Raw genomic sequence first — 20,994 nt, 5'->3', positions numbered from 1 at the left:
TGTGTTGTAGTTATAGTCAGTGTGTGTGTACCTGTGTTGTAGTTATAGTCAGGTGTGTGTGTGTACCTGTGTTGTAGTTATAGTCAGGTGTGTGTGTACCTGTGTTGTAGTTATAGTCAGGTGTGTGTGTGTACCTGTGTTGTAGTTATAGTCAGGTGTGTGTGTACCTGTGTTGTAGTTATAGTCAGGTGTGTGTGTACCTGTGTTGTAGTTATAGTCAGGTGTGTGTGTGTACCTGTGTTGTAGTTATAGTCAGGTGTGTGTACCTGTGTTGTAGTTATAGTCAGGTGTGTGTACCTGTGTTGTAGTTATAGTCAGGTGTGTGTACCTGTGTTGTAGTTATAGTCAGGTGTGTGTACCTGTGTTGTAGTTATAGTCAGGTGTGTGTACCTGTGTTGTAGTTATAGTCAGGTGTGTGTGTACCTGTGTTGTAGTTATAGTCAGGTGTGTGTACCTGTGTTGTAGTTATAGTCAGGTGTGTGTACCTGTGTTGTAGTTATAGTCAGGTGTGTGTACCTGTGTTGTAGTTATAGTCAGGTGTGTGTGTACCTGTGTTGTAGTTATAGTCAGGTGTGTGTGTACCTGTGTTGTAGTTATAGTCAGGTGTGTGTGTACCTGTGTTGTAGTTATAGTCAGGTGTGTGTGTGTACCTGTGTTGTAGTTATAGTCAGGTGTGTGTGTGTACCTGTGTTGTAGTTATAGTCAGGTGTGTGTGTACCTGTGTTGTAGTTATAGTCAGGTGTGTGTGTACCTGTGTTGTAGTTATAGTCAGGTGTGTGTGTACCTGTGTTGTAGTTATAGTCAGGTGTGTGTGTACCTGTGTTGTAGTTATAGTCAGTCACCTGTGTTGTAGTTATAGTCAGGTGTGTGTGTACCTGTGTTGTAGTTATAGTCAGGTGTGTGTGTGTACCTGTGTTGTAGTTATAGTCAGGTGTGTGTGTACCTGTGTTGTAGTTATAGTCAGTGTGTGTGTGTACCTAGTTATAGTTGTGTACCTGTGTTATAGTTATAGTCAGGTGTGTGTGTACCTGTGTTGTAGTTATAGTCAGGTGTGTGTACCTGTGTTGTAGTTATAGTCAGGTGTGTGTACCTGTGTTGTAGTTATAGTCAGGTGTGTGTACCTGTGTTGTAGTTATAGTCAGGTGTGTGTGTGTACCTGTGTTGTAGTTATAGTCAGGTGTGTGTGTACCTGTGTTGTAGTTATAGTCAGGTGTGTGTGTGTACCTGTGTTGTAGTTATAGTCAGGTGTGTGTACCTGTGTTGTAGTTATAGTCAGGTGTGTGTGTGTGTACCTGTGTTGTAGTTCTAGTCAGGTGTGTGTGTACATGTGTTGTAGTTATAGTCAGGTGTGTGTGTACATGTGTTGTAGTTATAGTCAGGTGTATGTGTACATGTGTTGTAGTTATAGTCAGGTGTGTGTGTACCTGTGTTGTAGTTATAGTCAGGTGTGTGTGTACATGTGTTGTAGTTATAGTCAGGTGTGTGTGTACATGTGTTGTAGTTATAGTCAGGTGTGTGTGTACCTGTGTTGTAGTTATAGTCAGGTGTGTGTGTGTACCTGTGTTGTAGTTATAGTCAGGTGTGTGTACCTGTGTTGTAGTTATAGTCAGGTGTGTGTGTACATGTGTTGTAGTTATAGTCAGGTGTGTGTGTGTACCTGTGTTGTAGTTATAGTCAGGTGTGTGTGTACATGTGTTGTAGTTATAGTCAGGTGTGTGTACCTGTGTTGTAGTTATAGTCAGGTGTGTATCCTGCCTCCAACATGGCCGTGTGACAGGCGCTCCTGGCCACCTCCTTTACCAGCTCCCTGAACTCTTCCAGACGAGAAGATACCTGCACACACACACACACACACACACACACACACACCATGCCATGTAAAGGGACAGAGACACATGTAACAGTACTGCGTCTGTCCCTCTCCTTGGCCCATCCTGGGCTCCAACCAGACCCCCTCAGAACTGTCACCCACACAGCATCGCCACACAGATGCTGAGGCTCTTGCGGCGTAAGGGAAACGTTTACTTCAAGGTGTCAGCGCGGGTGACGTCACTGATTGAACACGACTAGCGTGCACCGCTGACATGCTAGATATTTCACATCAGATACACATGAACAATGAAAGGAGAGCCGCACACTAGGAGCTCAGACGCAATAATGTAATAACCTAACATCCAACGTCTGGACAGACAAGCTTTATCAGGGTAAAACACTGCAGGGTGACTCGTTTATAGTGTTAAAGGACACACACACAGAATATGTCATGTAAAGGGACAGACACACAGAGAATATGTCATGTAAAGGAACAGACACGCAGAGAATATGTCATGTAAAGGAACAGACACACAGAGAATATGTCATGTAAAGGAACAGACACACAGAGAATATGTCATGTAAAGGGACAGACACACAGAGAATATGTCATGTAAAGGGACAGACACACAGAGAATATGTCATGTAAAGGAACAGACACACAGAATATGTCATGTAAAGGGACAGACACACAGAGAATATGTCATGTAAAGGAACAGACACGCAGAGAATATGTCATGTAAAGGGACAGACACACAGAATATGTCATGTAAAGGGACAGACACACAGAGAATATGTCATGTAAAGGGACAGACACACAGAGAATATGTCATGTAAAGGAACAGACACACAGAGAATATGTCATGTAAAGGGACAGACACACAGAGAATATGTCATGTAAAGGGACAGACACACAGAGAATATGTCATGTAAAGGGACAGACACACAGAGAATATGTCATGTAAAGGAACAGACACACAGAGAATATGTCATGTAAAGGAACAGACACACAGAGAATATGTCATGTAAAGGAACAGACACACAGAGAATATGTCATGTAAAGGAACAGACACGCAGAGAATATGTCATGTAAAGGGACAGACACACAGAGAATATGTCATGTAAAGGGACAGACACACAGAGAATATGTCATGTAAAGGGACAGACACACAGAGAATATGTCATGTAAAGGAACAGACACACAGAGAATATGTCATGTAAAGGAACAGACACGCAGAGAATATGTCATGTAAAGGAACAGACACGTCATGTAAAGGAACAGACACACAGAGAATATGTCATGTAAAGGGACAGACACACAGAGAATATGTCATGTAAAGGGACAGACACACAGAGAATATGTCATGTAAAGGGACAGACACACAGAGAATATGTCATGTAAAGGGACAGACAGACACATCATGTAAAGGAACAGACACGTCATGTAAAGGAACAGACACGTCATGTAAAGGGACAGACACGTCATGTAAAGGGACAGACACGTCATGTAAAGGGACAGACACACAGAGAATATGTCATGTAAAGGGACAGACACACAGAGAATATGTCATGTAAAGGGACAGACATGTCATGTAAAGTAACAGACACGTCATGTAAAGGGACAGACACGTCATGTAAAGGGACAGACACATCATGTAAAGGAACAGACACACAGAGAATATGTCATGTAAAGGGACAGACACGTCATGTAAAGTAACAGACACGTCATGTAAAGGGACAGACATGTCATGTAAAGGGACAGACAGACTGCGTACCTCCTCCAGCTGGTTGTACTGAGCCTCCTGGAACTCCTCCAGAGTGTATGTGTGATCTTTCAGGATGTGACAAAGCCCCATGTCACTGATCCTGTAGCACATCTCTCTGATGTTCAGCAACGCCGGACGCAGAGACTGGAAACACACACACAGCTGTTACTGCTCCTTCCTGTTATCTTAAAATAACTACCTAGTTGGGATCGATTATACACAGCTGTTACTGCCCCTTCCTGTTATCTTAAAATAACTACCTAGTTGGGTTCCATTATACACAGCTGTTACTGCCCCTTCCTATTATCTTAAAATAACAACCTAGTTGGGTTCCATTATACACAGCTGTTACTGACCCTTCCTATTATCTTTAAATAACTACCTAGTTGGGATCGATTATACACAGCTGTTACTGCCCCTTCCCATTATCTTAAAATAACTACCTAGTTGGGTTCCATTATACACAGCTGTTACTTCCTATTATCTTAAAATAACTACCTAGTTGGGTTCCATTATACACAGCTGTTACTGCCCCTTCCTGTTATCTTAAAATAACTACCTAGTTGGGTTCCATTATACACAGCTGTTACTGCTCCTTCCTATTATCTTAAAATAACTACCTAGTTGGGTTCCATTACACACAGCTGTTACTTCCTATTATCTTAAAATAACTACCTAGTTGGGTTCCATTATACACAGCTGTTACTGCCCCTTCCTATTATCTTAAAATAACTACCTAGTTGGGTTCCATTATACACAGCTGTTACTGCCCCTTCCTATTATCTTAAAATAACTACCTAGTTGGGTTCCATTATACACAGCTGTTACTGCCCCTTCCTATTATCTTAAAATAACTACCTAGTTGGGTTCCATTATACAAAGCTGTTACTGCCCTTCCTATTATCTTAAAATAACAACCTAGTTGGGTTCCATTATACACAGCTGTTACTGCCCCTTCCTATTATCTTAAAATAACAACCTAGTTGGGTTCCATTATACACAGCTGTTACTGCCCCTTCCTATTATCTTAAAATAACTACCTAGTTGGGTTCCATTATACACAGCTGTTACTGCCCCTTCCTATTATCTTAAAATAACTACCTAGTTGGGTTCCATTATACACAGCTGTTACTGCCCCTTCCTGTTATCTTAAAATAACTACCTAGTTGGGTTCCATTATACACAGCTGTTACTGCTCCTTCCTATTATCTTAAAATAACTACCTAGTTGTGTTCCATTACACACAGCTGTTACTGCCCCTTCCTATTATCTTAAAATAACAACCTAGTTGGGTTCCATTATACACAGCTGTTACTGCCCCTTCCTATTATCTTAAAATAACTACCTAGTTGGGTTCCATTATACACAGCTGTTACTGCCCCTTCCTATTATCTTAAAATAACTACCTAGTTGGGTTCCATTATACACAGCTGTTACTGCCCCTTCCTGTTATCTTAAAATAACTACCTAGTTGGGTTCCATTATACACAGCTGTTACTGCTCCTTCCTATTATCTTAAAATAACTACCTAGTTGTGTTCCATTACACACAGCTGTTACTGCCCCTTCCTATTATCTTAAAATAACTACATAGTTGGGTTCCATTACACACAGCTGTTACTTCCTATTATCTTAAAATAACTACCTAGTTGGGATCGATTATACACAGCTGTTACTGCCCCTTCCTATTATCTTAAAATAACTACCTAGTTGGGTTCCATTATACACAGCTGTTACTGCTCCTTCCTATTATCTTAAAATAACTACCTAGTTGTGTTCCATTACACACAGCTGTTACTGCCCCTTCCTATTATCTTAAAATAACTACATAGTTGGGTTCCATTACACACAGCTGTTACTTCCTATTATCTTAAAATAACTACCTAGTTGTGTTCCATTATACACAGCTGTTACTGCCCCTTCCTATTATCTTAAAATAACTACCTAGTTGGGTTCCATTACACACAGCTGTTACTTCCTATTATCTTAAAATAACTACCTAGTTGGGATCGATTATACACAGCTGTTACTGCCCCTTCCTATTATCTTAAAATAACTACCTAGTTGGGTTCCATTATACACAGCTGTTACTTCCTATTATCTTAAAATAACTACCTAGTTGGGTTCCATTATACACAGCTGTTACTGCCCCTTCCTATTATCTTAAAATAACTACCTAGTTGGGTTCCATTATACACAGCTGTTACTGCCCCTTCCTATTATCTTAAAATAACTACCTAGTTGGGTTCCATTATACACAGCTGTTACTGCCCTTCCTATTATCTTAAAATAACTACCTAGTTGGGTTCCATTATACAAAGCTGTTACTGCCCCTTCCTATTATCTTAAAATAACAACCTAGTTGGGTTCCATTATACACAGCTGTTACTGCCCCTTCCTATTATCTTAAAATAACAACCTAGTTGGGTTCCATTATACACAGCTGTTACTGCCCCTTCCTATTATCTTAAAATAACTACCTAGTTGGGTTCCATTATACACAGCTGTTACTGCCCCTTCCTATTATCTTAAAATAACTACCTAGTTGGGTTCCATTATACACAGCTGTTACTGCCCCTTCCTGTTATCTTAAAATAACTACCTAGTTGGGTTCCATTATACACAGCTGTTACTGCTCCTTCCTATTATCTTAAAATAACTACCTAGTTGTGTTCCATTACACAGCAGGTTACTGCCCCTTCCTATTATCTTAAAATAACAACCTAGTTGGGTTCCATTATACACAGCTGTTACTGCCCCTTCCTATTATCTTAAAATAACTACCTAGTTGGGTTCCATTATACACAGCTGTTACTGCCCCTTCCTATTATCTTAAAATAACTACCTAGTTGGGTTCCATTATACACAGCTGTTACTGCCCCTTCCTGTTATCTTAAAATAACTACCTAGTTGGGTTCCATTATACACAGCTGTTACTGCTCCTTCTATTATCTTAAAATAACTACCTAGTTGTGTTCCATTACACACAGCTGTTACTGCCCCTTCCTATTATCTTAAAATAACTCATAGTATAGGTTCCATTACACACAGCTGTTACTTCCTATTATCTTAAAATAACTACCTAGTTGGGATCGATTATACACAGCTGTTACTGCCCCTTCCTATTATCTTAAAATAACTACCTAGTTGGGTTCCATTATACACAGCTGTTACTGCTCCTTCCTATTATCTTAAAATAACTACCTAGTTGTGTTCCATTACACACAGCTGTTACTGCCCCTTCCTATTATCTTAAAATAACTACATAGTTGGGTTCCATTACACACAGCTGTTACTTCCTATTATCTTAAAATAACTACCTAGTTGTGTTCCATTATACACAGCTGTTACTGCCCCTTCCTATTATCTTAAAATAACTACCTAGTTGGGTTCCATTACACACAGCTGTTACTTCCTATTATCTTAAAATAACTACCTAGTTGGGATCGATTATACACAGCTGTTACTGCCCCTTCCTATTATCTTAAAATAACTACCTAGTTGGGTTCCATTATACACAGCTGTTACTTCCTATTATCTTAAAATAACTACCTAGTTGGGACATTATACACAGCTGTTACTGCCCCTTCCTATTATCTTAAAATAACTACCTAGTTGGGTTCCATTATACACAGCTGTTACTGCCCCTTCCTATTATCTTAAAATAACTACCTAGTTGGGTTCCATTATACACAGCTGTTACTGCCCTTCCTATTATCTTAAAATAACTACCTAGTTGGGTTCCATTATACAAAGCTGTTACTGCCCCTTCCTATTATCTTAAAATAACAACCTAGTTGGGTTCCATTATACACAGCTGTTACTGCCCCTTCCTATTATCTTAAAATAACAACCTAGTTGGGTTCCATTATACACAGCTGTTACTGCCCCTTCCTATTATCTTAAAATAACTACCTAGTTGGGTTCCATTATACACAGCTGTTACTGCCCCTTCCTATTATCTTAAAATAACTACCTAGTTGGGTTCCATTATACACAGCTGTTACTGCCCCTTCCTGTTATCTTAAAATAACTACCTAGTTGGGTTCCATTATACACAGCTGTTACTGCTCCTTCCTATTATCTTAAAATAACTACCTAGTTGTGTTCCATTACACACAGCTGTTACTGCCCCTTCCTATTATCTTAAAATAACTACTAGTTGGGTTCCATTACACACAGCTGTTACTTCCTATTATCTTAAAATAACTACCTAGTTGGGACGATTATACACAGCTGTTACTGCCCCTTCCTATTATCTTAAAATAACTACCTAGTTGGGTTCCATTATACACAGCTGTTACTGCTCCTTCTATTATCTTAAAATAACTACCTAGTTGTGTTCCATTACACACAGCTGTTACTGCCCCTTCCTATTATCTTAAAATAACTACCTAGTTGGGTTCCATTACACACAGCTGTTACTTCCTATTATCTTAAAATAACTACCTAGTTGTGGGATTATACACAGCTGTTACTGCCCCTTCCTATTATCTTAAAATAACTACCTAGTTGGGTTCCATTACACACAGCTGTTACTTCCTATTATCTTAAAATAACTACCTAGTTGGGATCGATTATACACAGCTGTTACTGCCCCTTCCTATTATCTTAAAATAACTACCTAGTTGGGTTCCATTATAAACAGCTGTTACTTCCTATTATCTTAAAATAACAGACCTAGTTGGGTTCCATTATACACAGCTGTTACTGCCCCTTCCTATTATCTTAAAATAACTACCTAGTTGGGTTCCATTATACACAGCTGTTACTGCCCCTTCCTATTATCTTAAAATAACTACCTAGTTGGGTTCCATTATACACAGCTGTTACTGCCCTTCCTATTATCTTAAAATAACTACCTAGTTGGGTTCCATTATACACAGCTGTTACTGCCCCTTCCTATTATCTTAAAATAACAACCTAGTTGGGTTCCATTATACACAGCTGTTACTGCCCCTTCCTATTATCTTAAAATAACAACCTAGTTCCATTATACACAGCTGTTACTGCCCCTTCCTATTATCTTAAAATAACTACCTAGTTGGGTTCCATTATACACAGCTGTTACTGCCCCTTCCTATTATCTTAAAATAACTACCTAGTTGGGTTCCATTATACACAGCTGTTACTGCCCCTTCCTGTTATCTTAAAATAACTACCTAGTTGGGTTCCATTATACACAGCTGTTACTGCTCCTTCCTATTATCTTAAAATAACTACCTAGTTGTGTTCCATTACACACAGCTGTTACTGCCCCTTCCTATTATCTTAAAATAACTACCTAGTTGGGTTCCATTATACACAGCTGTTACTGCCCCTTCCTATTATCTTAAAATAACTACCTAGTTGGGTTCCATTATACACAGCTGTTACTGCCCCTTCCTATTATCTTAAAATAACTACCTAGTTGGGTTCCATTATACACAGCTGTTACTGCCCCTTCCTGTTATCTTAAAATAACTACCTAGTACATTTAACATTGGGCAGACCATTATAAACACATGCTGTCCACTGGAACAGACCTATTATCTTAAAATAACTACCTAGTTGGGTTCCATTATACACAGCTGTTACTGCTCCTTCCTATTATCTTAAAATAACTACCTAGTTGGGTTCCATTACACACAGCTGTTACTGCCCCTTCCTATTACTTAAAATAACTACCTAGTTGGGTTATTACAGCTGTTACTTTATTATCTTAAAATAACTACTAGTTGGACCATTTAGATTATACACAGCTGTTACTGCCCCTTCCTATTATCTTAAAATAACTACCTAGTTGGGTTCCATTATACACAGCTGTTACTGCTCCTTCCTATTATCTTAAAATAACTACCTAGTTGGGTTCCATTATACACAGCTGTTGCCCCTTCCTATTATCTTAAAATAACTACCTAGTTGGGTTCCATTATACACAGCTGTTACTGCCCCTTCCTATTATCTTAAAATAACTACCTAGTTGGGTTCCATTATACACAGCTGTTACTGCCCTTCCTATTATCTTAAAATAACTACCTAGTTGGGTTCCATTATACACAGCTGTTACTGCCCCTTCCTATTATCTTAAAATAACTACCTAGTTGTGTTCCATTACACACAGCTGTTACTGCCCCTTCCTATTATCTTAAAATAACTCCTAGTTGGGTTCCATCCTATTTAAAATAACTACCTAGTTGGGTTCCATTATACACAGCTGTTACTGCCCCTTCCTATTATCTTAAAATAACTACCTAGTTGGGTTCCATTATACACAGCTGTTACTGCCCCTTCCTATTATCTTAAAATAACTACCTAGTTGGGTTCCATTATACACAGCTGTTACTGCCCCTTCCTATTATCTTAAAATAACTACCTAGTTGGGTTCCATTACACACAGCTGTTACTGCCCCTTCCTATTATCTTAAAATAACTACCTAGTTGGGTTCCATTATACACAGCTGTTACTGCCCCTTCCTATTATCTTAAAATAACTACCTAGTTGTGTTCCATTACACACAGCTGTTACTGCCCCTTCCTATTATCTTAAAATAACAACCTAGTTGGGTTCCATTATACACAGCTGTTACTGACCCTTCCTATTATCTTAAAATAACTACCTAGTTGGGATCGATTATACACAGCTGTTACTGCCCCTTCCCATTATCTTAAAATAACTACCTAGTTGGGTTCCATTATACACAGCTGTTACTTCCTATTATCTTAAAATAACTACCTAGTTGGGTTCCATTATACACAGCTGTTACTGCCCCTTCCTGTTATCTTAAAATAACTACCTAGTTGGGTTCCATTATACACAGCTGTTACTGCTCCTTCCTATTATCTTAAAATAACTACCTAGTTGGGTTCCATTACACACAGCTGTTACTTCCTATTATCTTAAAATAACTACCTAGTTGGGATCGATTATACACAGCTGTTACTGCCCCTTCCTATTATCTTAAAATAACTACCTAGTTGGGTTCCATTATACACAGCTGTTACTGCCCCTTCCTATTATCTTAAAATAACTACCTAGTTGGGTTCCATTATACACAGCTGTTACTGCCCCTTCCTATTATCTTAAAATAACTACCTAGTTGGGTTCCATTATACACAGCTGTTACTGCCCCTTCCTATTATCTTAAAATAACTACCTAGTTGGGTTCCATTATACACAGCTGTTACTGCCCTTCCTATTATCTTAAAATAACTACCTAGTTGGGTTCCATTATACACAGCTTACTGCCCCTTCCTATTATCTTAAAATAACTACCTAGTTGGGTTCCATTATACACAGCTGTTACTGCCCCTTCCTATTATCTTAAAATAACTACCTAGTTGTGTTCCATTACACACAGCTGTTACTGCCCCTTCCTATTATCTTAAAATAACTACCTAGTTGGGTTCCATTATACACAGCTGTTACTGCCCCTTCCTATTATCTTAAAATAACTACCTAGTTGGGTTCCATTATACACAGCTGTTACTGCCCCTTCCTATTATCTTAAAATAACTACCTAGTTGTGTTCCATTACACACAGCTGTTACTGCCCCTTCCTATTATCTTAAAATAACAACCTAGTTGGGTTCCATTATACACAGCTGTTACTGACCCTTCCTATTATCTTAAAATAACTACCTAGTTGGGTTCCATTATACACAGCTGTTACTGCCCCTTCCTATTATCTTAAAATAACTACCTAGTTGGGTTCCATTATACACAGCTGTTACTGCATGTTGACTATCCTATTATCTTAAAATAACTACCTAGTTGGGTTCCATTATACACAGCTGTTACTGCCCCTTCCTGTTATCTTAAAATAACTACCTAGTTGGGTTCCATTATACACAGCTGTTACTGCTCCTTCCTATTATCTTAAAATAACTACCTAGTTGGGTTCCATTACACACAGCTGTTACTTCCTATTATCTTAAAATAACTACCTAGTTGGGATCGATTATACACAGCTGTTACTGCCCCTTCCTATTATCTTAAAATAACTACCTAGTTGGGTTCCATTATACACAGCTGTTACTGCCCCTTCCTATTATCTTAAAATAACTACCTAGTTGGGTTCCATTATACACAGCTGTTACTGCCCCTTCCTATTATCTTAAAATAACTACCTAGTTGGGTTCCATTATACAAAGCTGTTACTGCCCCTTCCTATTATCTTAAAATAACAACCTAGTTGGGTTCCATTATACACAGCTGTTACTGCCCCTTCCTATTATCTTAAAATAACAACCTAGTTGGGTTCCATTATACACAGCTGTTACTGCCCCTTCCTATTATCTTAAAATAACTACCTAGTTGGGTTCCATTATACACACAGCTGTTACTGCCCCTTCCTATTATCTTAAAATAACTACCTAGTTGGGTTCCATTATACACAGCTGTTACTGCCCCTTCCTGTTATCTTAAAATAACTACCTAGTTGGGTTCCATTATACACAGCTGTTACTGCTCCTTCCTATTATCTTAAAATAACTACCTAGTTGTGTTCCATTACACACAGCTGTTACTGCCCCTTCCTATTATCTTAAAATAACAACCTAGTTGGGTTCCATTATACACAGCTGTTACTGCCCCTTCCTATTATCTTAAAATAACTACCTAGTTGGGTTCCATTATACACAGCTGTTACTGCCCCTTCCTATTATCTTAAAATAACTACCTAGTTGGGTTCCATTATACACAGCTGTTACTGCCCCTTCCTGTTATCTTAAAATAACTACCTAGTTGGGTTCCATTATACACAGCTGTTACTGCTCCTTCCTATTATCTTAAAATAACTACCTAGTTGTGTTCCATTACACACAGCTGTTACTGCCCCTTCCTATTATCTTAAAATAACTACCTAGTTGGGTTCCATTACACACAGCTGTTACTTCCTATTATCTTAAAATAACTACCTAGTTGGGATCGATTATACACAGCTGTTACTGCCCCTTCCTATTATCTTAAAATAACTACCTAGTTGGGTTCCATTATACACAGCTGTTACTTCCTATTATCTTAAAATAACTACCTAGTTGGGTTCCATTATACACAGCTGTTACTGCCCCTTCCTATTATCTTAAAATAACTACCTAGTTGGGTTCCATTATACACAGCTGTTACTGCCCCTTCCTATTATCTTAAAATAACTACCTAGTTGGGTTCCATTATACACAGCTGTTACTGCCCTTCCTATTATCTTAAAATAACTACCTAGTTGGGTTCCATTATATACAGGTCAGTTGGACCATTTGACTATAACTGCAGGTCTGTTTACTTCCTATTATCTTAAAATAACTACCTAGTTGGGTTCCATTATACACAGCTGTTACTGCCCCTTCCTATTATCTTAAAATAACTACCTAGTTGGGTTCCATTATACACAGCTGTTACTGCCCCTTCCTATTATCTTAAAATAACTACCTAGTTGGGTTCCATTACACACAGCTGTTACTGCCCCTTCCTATTATCTTAAAATAACTACCTAGTTGGGTTCCATTATACACAGCTGTTACTGCCCCTTCCTATTATCTTAAAATAACTACCTAGTTGGGTTCCATTATACACAGCTGTTACTGCCCCTTCCTATTATCTTAAAATAACTACCTAGTTGTGTTCCATTACACACAGCTGTTACTGCCCCTTCCTATTATCTTAAAATAACTACCTAGTTGGGTTCCATTATACACAGCTGTTACTTCCTATTATCTTAAAATAACTACCTAGTTGGGTTCCATTATACACAGCTGTTACTGCCCCTTCCTATTATCTTAAAATAACTACCTAGTTGGGTTCCATTATACACAGCTGTTACTGCCCCTTCCTATTATCTTAAAATACCTACCTAGTTGTGTTCCATTACACACAGCTGTTACTGCCCCTTCCTATTATCTTAAAATAACTACCTAGTTGTGTTCCATTATACACAGCTGTTACTGCCCCTTCCTATTATCTTAAAATAACAACCTAGTTGGGTTCCATTACACACAGCTGTTACTGCCCCTTCCTATTATCTTAAAATAACTACCTAGTTGGGTTCCATTATACACAGCTGTTACTGCCCCTTCCTATTATCTTAAAATAACTACCTAGTTGTGTTCCATTACACACAGCTGTTACTGCCCCTTCCTATTATCTTAAAATAACTACCTAGTTGGTTTCCATTATACACAGCTGTTACTGCCCCTTCCTATTATCTTAAAATAACTACCTAGTTGGGTTCCATTATATGAACATCTCAGGATTGTTTCAATAATAATAATAAAGTAACATTCAAACATCCAAACACATTTAGACTATATACACATACTGCAGGTCAATGGTACGAACCATTTAGACTATAAACACATACTGCAGGTCAATGGTACGAACCATTTAGACTATAAACACATACTGCAGGTCAATGGTACGAACCATTTAGACTATAAACACATACTGCAGGTCAATGGTACAGACCATGTTGACTATAAACACATACTGCAGGTCAATGGTACGAACCATTTAGACTATAAACACATACTGCAGGTCAATGGTACAGACCATGTTGACTATAAACACATACTGCAGGTCAATGGTACAGACCATTTAGACTATAAACACATACTGCAGGTCAATGGTACGAACCATTTAGACTATAAACACATACTGCAGGTCAATGGTACAGACCATTTAGACCATGCAGGTCAATGGTACAGACCATGTTGACTATAAACACATACTTGACTATAAACACATACTGCAGGTCAATGGTACGAACCATTTAGACTATAAACACATACTGCAGGTCAATGATGGTACAGACCATGTTGACTATAAACACATACTGCAGGTCAATGGTACAAACCATTTAGACTATAAACACATACTGCAGGTCACTGGTACAGACCATGTTGACTATAAACACATACTGCAGGTCAATGGTACAGACCATGTTGACTATAAACACATACTGCAGGTCAATGGTACGGACCATTTAGACTATAAACACATACTGCAGGTCAATGGTAAAGACCATGTTGACTATAAACACATACTGCAGGTCAATGGTACGGACCATTTAGACTATAAACACATACTGCAGGTCAATGACACAGACCATGTTGACTATAAACACATACTGCAGGTCAATGGTACGAACCATGTTGACTATAAACACATACTGCAGGTCAATGGTACGAACCATTTAGACTATAAACACATACTGCAGGTCAATGGTACGAACCATTTAGACTATAAACACATACTGCAGGTCAATGGTACGAACCATTTAGACTATAAACACATACTGCAGGTCAATGGTACGAACCATTTAGACTATAAACACATACTGCAGGTCAATGGTACGAACCATGTTGACTATAAACACATACTGCAGGTCAATGGTACAGACCATTTAGACTATAAACACATACTGCAGGTCAATGGTACAGACCATTTAGACTATAAACACATACTGCAGGTCAATGGTACGGACCATTTAGACTATAAACACATACTGCAGGTCAATGGTACAGACCATGTTGACTATAAACACATACTGCAGGTCAATGGTACAGACCATGTGGACTATAAACACATACTGCAGGTCAATGGTACAGACCATTTAGACTATAAACACATACTGCAGGTCAATGTTACGAACCCCAGGAAACACTACTGGACCCAACAATACCACCACCTCATTACCCTGACCAGGAAACACTACTGGACCCAACAATACCACCACCTCATTACCCTGACCAGGAAACACTACTGGACCCAACAATACCACCACCTCATTATCCTGACCAGGAAACACTACTGGACCCAACAATACCACCACCTCGTTGTCCTGACCAGGAAACACTACTGGACCCAACAATACCACCACCTCGTTGTCCTGACCAGGAAACACTACTGGACCCATCAATACCACCACCTCATTATCCTGACCAGGAAACACTACTGGACCCAACAATACCACCACCTCGTTGTCCTGACCAGGAAACACTACTGGACACAACAATACCACCACCTCATTACCCTGACCAGGAAACACTACTGGACCCAACAATACTACCCACCTCATTATCCTGACCAGGAAACACTACTGGACCCAACAATACCACCACCTCATTACCCTGATCAGGAAACACTACTGGACCCAACAATACCACCACCTCATTATCCTGACCAGGAAACACTACTGGACCCAACAATACCACCACCTCGTTGTCCTGACCAGGAAACACTACTGGACCCAACAATACCACCACCACATTACCCTGACCAGGAAACACTACTGGACCCAACAATACCACCACCTCATTACCCTGATCAGGAAACACTACTGGACCCAACAATACCACCACCTCATTACCCTGACCAGGAAACACTACTGGACCCAACAATACCACCACCTCATTATCCTGACCAGGAAACACTACTGGACCCAACAATACCACCACCTCGTTGTCCTGACCAGGAAACACTACTGGACCCAACAATACCACCACCTCATTACCCTGCTCAGGAAACACTACTGGACCCAACAATACCACCACCCCATTATCCTGACCAGGAAACACTACTGGACCCAACAATACCACCACCTCATTATCCTGACCAGGAAACACTACTGGACCCAACAATACCACCACCTCATTATCCTGACCAGGAAACACTACTGGACCCAACAATACCACCACCTCATTACCCTGATCAGGAAACACTACTGGACCCAACAATACCACCACCTCATTACCCTACTCAGGAAACACTACTGGACCCAACAATACCACCACCTCATTACCCTGATCAGGAAACACTACCGGACCCAACAATACCACCACCTCATTATCCTGACCAGGAAACACTACTGGACCCAACAATACCACCACCTCATTATCCTGACCAGGAAACACTACTGGACCCAACAATACCACCACCTCATTACCCTGATCAGGAAACACTACTGGACCCAACAATACCACCACCTCATTATCCTGACCAGGAAACACTACTGGACCCAACAATACCACCACCTCATTACCCTGACCAGGAAACACTACTGGACCCAACAATACCACCACCTCATTACCCTGACCAGGAAACACTACTGGACCCAACAATACCACCACCTCATTATCCTGACCAGGAAACACTACTGGACCCAACAATACCACCACCTCATTACCCTGACCAGGAAACACTACTGGACCCAACAATACCACCACCTCATTATCCTGACCAGGAAACACTACTGGACCCAACAATACCACCACCTCATTACCCTGACCAGGAAACACTACTGGACCCAACAATACCACCACCTCATTACCCTGATCAGGAAACACTACTGGACCCAACAATACCACCACCTCATTACCCTGATCAGGAAACACTACTGGACCCAACAATACCACCACCTCATTATCCTGACCAGGAAACACTACTGGACCCAACAATACCACCACCTCATTACCCTGATCAGGAAACACTACTGGACCCAACAATACCACCACCTCAGTGCCCTGACCAGGAAACACTACTGGACCCAACAATACCACCACCTCATTACCCTGATCAGGAAACACTACTGGACCCAACAATACTACCACCTCATTATCCTGACCAGGAAACACTACTGGACCCAACAATACCATCACCTCATTATCCTGACCAGGAAACACTACTGGACCCAACAATACCACCACCTCATTACCCTGATCAGGAAACACTACCGGACCCAACAATACCACCACCTCATTACCCTGATCAGGAAATACTACTGGACCCAACAATACCACCACCTCATTAACCGGACCAGGAAACACTACTGGACCCAACAATACCACCACCTCATTATCCTGACCAGGAAACACTACTGGACCCAACAATACCACCACCTCATTACCCTGACCAGGAAACACTACTGGACCCAACAATACCACCACCTCATTAACCGGACCAGGAAACACTACTGGACCCAACAATACCACCACCTCATTATCCTGACCAGGAAACACTACTGGACCCAACAATACCACCCACCTCATTGACGATGAACAGGCGCTCCTGCAGGGACTTCTTGCACGTGTTGATCTTCTTTGAGCGGACGTTGGTCCGCCACACTCTGAAGGCCTTCCACCTCCTGAAGAGGGCGAAGGCCGGGATGGCCAGGAGGCGACGGTGGCACCGGTACTCATGCTCCCAGCGCTCTAACGGCAGGAAGTCCATCTCCGCGTCAGAGATGCAGGTCACACCCTGCTGGCTGATGGTAGAGTAGTCCTGCTTGTTGATGTTCTCATACGCCACTATCCTGGGGGGGGGAAAGGTCAAAGGTGAGAGTTTGGGATGGGTAGTGAGAATAAGGTTGTAGGTTTTTATATTTGATAGAGAACTTGGGAGTTCAAATGTTTGTGTGAGTGTGTGTGTGTGTCTGTGTCGTCTCTCTTTGTGAGTCCCAATAATACCTCCTTTGTTCTGAAGTGTACACTCAACTTCCCACAATCTAAAAGCAATGAATTGGTGCTGTATGGGTTAAAGGCAGTTTCCACCATGTTTCTTATACCAGGCAGTCCTTTCCATTAGAATTAGTGAAGGGAAGTGAACAAGGATAAATGGAATTAGAGATAATTGAGAAGTAGCATCTCCCTCTTGTTGACGTTGCTCTTACTTGAAGATATAAGCATCATATAGGTTAGGGTGTGTGTTTCTCCCTCTCTTGATGTTATAAACATATCTGATATAGGTTTGGGTGTGTGTTTCTCCCTCTCTTGATGTTATAAACATATCTGATATAGGTTAGGGTGTGTGTTTCTCCCTCTCTTGATGTTATAAACATATCTGATATAGGTTAGGGTGTGTGTTTCTCCCTCTCTTGATGTTATAAACATATCTGATATAGGTTTGGGTGTGTGTTTCTCCCTCTCTTGATGTTATAAACATATCTGATATAGGTTAGGGTGTGTGTTTCTCCCTCTCTTGATGTTATAAACATATCTGGGTGTGTGTTTCTCCCTCTCTTGATGTTATAAACATATCTGATATAGGTTAGGTGTGTTTCTCCCTCTCTTGATGTTATAAACATATCTGATATAGGTTAGGGTGTGTGTTTCTCCCTCTCTTGATGTTATAAACATATCTGATATAGGTTAGGGTGTGTGTTTCTCCCTCTCTTGATGTTATAAACATATCTGATATAGGTTAGGGTGTGTGTTTCTCCCTCTCTTGATGTTATAAACATATCTGATATAGGTTAGGGTGTGTGTTTCTCCCTCTCTTGATGTTATAAACTGATATAGGTTATCTGATATAGGTTAGGGTGTGTGTTTCTCCCTCTCTTGATGTTATAAACATATCTGATATAGGTTAGGGTGTGTGTTTCTCCCTCTCTTGATGTTATAAACATATCTGATATAGGTTAGGGTGTGTGTTTCTCCCTCTCTTGATGTTATAAACATATCTGATATAGGTTAGGGTGTGTGTTTCTCCCTCAATGTTATAAACATTATATCTGATATAGGTTAGGGTGTGTGTGTTTCTCTCTCTCTTACTTGAGGTTATAAGCATCATATTTGATGGAGCTCTTGGGTGCGGCAGAGGTCATGTACAGGAAGCCCAGGTGAGGGTTGTTCCGGATGATTCTGACGATGTCCGGCGGGGAGCGTATTTTGGCACGGATCACATCCTCTGCAGAGCTGAAGATGACGGGGTGACTGGCTGGGAGAGGGGAGGGGGAGTGGAGGAAGGCTCCGGTGGGGGAGGGCTTTGCGGACTTGGAGGAGCGAGGGCGCTTGGGGGGAGAGGGGGAACACAGGGTACTCTGGGTCATCTGAGCCTGGAGGGAGGAAGCAGTGACAGTCAGTCAGGCTTTTATATTTTTATTTATTTGACTTTGAAAAGCATTATGAACAGCTGAAAGGGGACATTGTACTACATCTCTTGACAACAAAAGAGACAGATATTGATTGTGGACTGGTTTCTTCGATGAGTTGAACAGTTGTCTGACCCGTATCAGTCCACTGTGATACCTCTCAGCTTCAGAGAGCTTCAGAGTCATCAGAGAGCGAGGGGGCTATAGGGAGGGCTACTGACCAACAGAGCACAGCTCAGAATCTGCCTCCCACCGTCTACAATCAATCATTTATTTCAGAACATGGCTGTATATCACTAGTGAAATCATGGTTAAGACAATCTTGATTTCAAATGAAACCATGTCAAATCTGCATGACGTCTGTCCGTCCAGCAGAGCCCTTCTCAGTCTTCCACCTGTTTCTCCTTGACGTGGTCAGGCAGCTCAGGGAGGTGAAGGGTGGCGCTCTGTCTGTCAGGGGCCTTGTCCATCCACTCTACCCCAGCAAGGGAGGGCGACGGAGGCTTCCAGCCCGACTGGAGCAGCCTCTCCCGGTTCTGCCTGTGGATGAACTCTGGCTGCTTGTGGTCCTGGTACTTCTTCAGGACCGGCTGAATGAGAGAAGATGTGTAAATAGAGGTGTTTATGTGCTTATGGGGCAGTTGATGTCTGGGATGGTTATGAGAACAAAGGCTGATATTTAGAAAACATTACTGTGAGCAAACAGTGTTTACAAGTGGCTGGGTCCCCATATTCACCCCCCCCCACCAGTATCTCCAGCGGTATGGGTCTCTGCCCTGCCCTCCTGCGTTCCTGGGCCTTGGTGGTGTGTGTGAAGACCAGGGCATCAGGGTTGCGTTGTGCCTGGCTCGGGGCTACAGAGATCAGCCTGGCTCTCAGTGCCTCTGGGTCTACGTGGCCCGGGGACATGGTGAATGGGAGGGTCATCCTCTGCTGCTGGGCCCCAGCCACCTCCTCTCTCCCTGGGCCAGCCTGGCAGCGAGGGGACCCCTTCTGGGAGAACGAAGACATGGTGGCCTCAGATAGTCTGCTTCTCTGGGTCTGAGTGGATACTGTGTGTGGGGGTGAAGAAGGAGAGAGCACAAGGAGAGGGAGGTGGGGGACGATAAGCTCTCCCTTTCGTTTTGGTCTATCAACTCGTGTCAAAGCAAACTATAGTAGCATGCAAGACATTGCTGTTGTTTAGCAACTTGCCTGGCAACAAGAGATAAACATGGCAATATAACGTTAAATCAAAAAGTTCAAAACAAACGTAGCCAACAACATCCGCTAACGCTGAGACGGTTATATAGTGATGTCACCAACCATCAGTTTGGGTAACAGAAACAATGTAGCGCTAGCAATTTATAACATATTTCTGAGCAAGTCAAGGTGTATTACTTACATAGCTATCAATGGCACTTCAACATAGACATTAGTAGAGAAACTACAGAACATTAGCTACACTTGTTATTGCCGGTTCTCTTGTCAGAAGTGGAAACTGATCGTAAGTTTGTTGTTTCTTAGCAACCAGCACCTCCTGGACACCGCGCGGAGAGCAACAGCTGCACATGCGCGCTTTGCAGTACAACTCACCAT

General features: G+C 41.1%; 1 protein-coding gene across 1 annotated transcript; it reads right to left on the bottom strand.

Moving 5' to 3' along the window:
- Positions 1-1,707: 1,707 nt before the first annotated feature.
- Positions 1,708-20,911, bottom strand: LOC135562000 (dynein axonemal heavy chain 6-like). Its single transcript, XM_065004533.1, has 6 exons — positions 20,801-20,911; positions 20,164-20,468; positions 19,097-20,006; positions 17,592-17,859; positions 3,588-3,722; positions 1,708-1,833 (listed from the first exon to the last, which is right to left on the bottom strand). The coding sequence occupies exons 3-6, from the start codon at positions 19,372-19,374 to the stop codon at positions 1,708-1,710; spliced, it is 807 nt and encodes a 268-aa protein (XP_064860605.1). The 5' UTR covers positions 19,375-20,006; positions 20,164-20,468; positions 20,801-20,911.
- Positions 20,912-20,994: the final 83 nt, after the last annotated feature.

The sequence above is a fragment of the Oncorhynchus nerka genome, linkage group LG18, assembly GCF_034236695.1.
Source record: "Oncorhynchus nerka isolate Pitt River linkage group LG18, Oner_Uvic_2.0, whole genome shotgun sequence".
NCBI classification, from domain to species: Eukaryota; Metazoa; Chordata; class Actinopteri; order Salmoniformes; family Salmonidae; genus Oncorhynchus; species Oncorhynchus nerka.
Note: the sequence above shows the minus strand (reverse complement) of the source record. Positions and strands in the feature narration are given on the sequence as shown.

Excerpts from the sequence above, each read along its gene's own strand:
- LOC135562000 (XM_065004533.1), bottom strand. The coding sequence starts at position 19,374 with ATGACCCAGAGTACCCTGTGTTCCCCCTCTCCCCCCAAGCGCCCTCGC. Across the intron at positions 17,860-19,096 it reads TATGATGCTTATAACCTCAA|GATAGTGGCGTATGAGAACA; the intron begins GTAAGAGAGAGA and ends TCCCCCCCCCAG. Across the intron at positions 3,723-17,591 it reads GCCTGTTCATCGTCAATGAG|TCTCTGCGTCCGGCGTTGCT; the intron begins GTGGGTGGTATT and ends GTGTGTTTCCAG.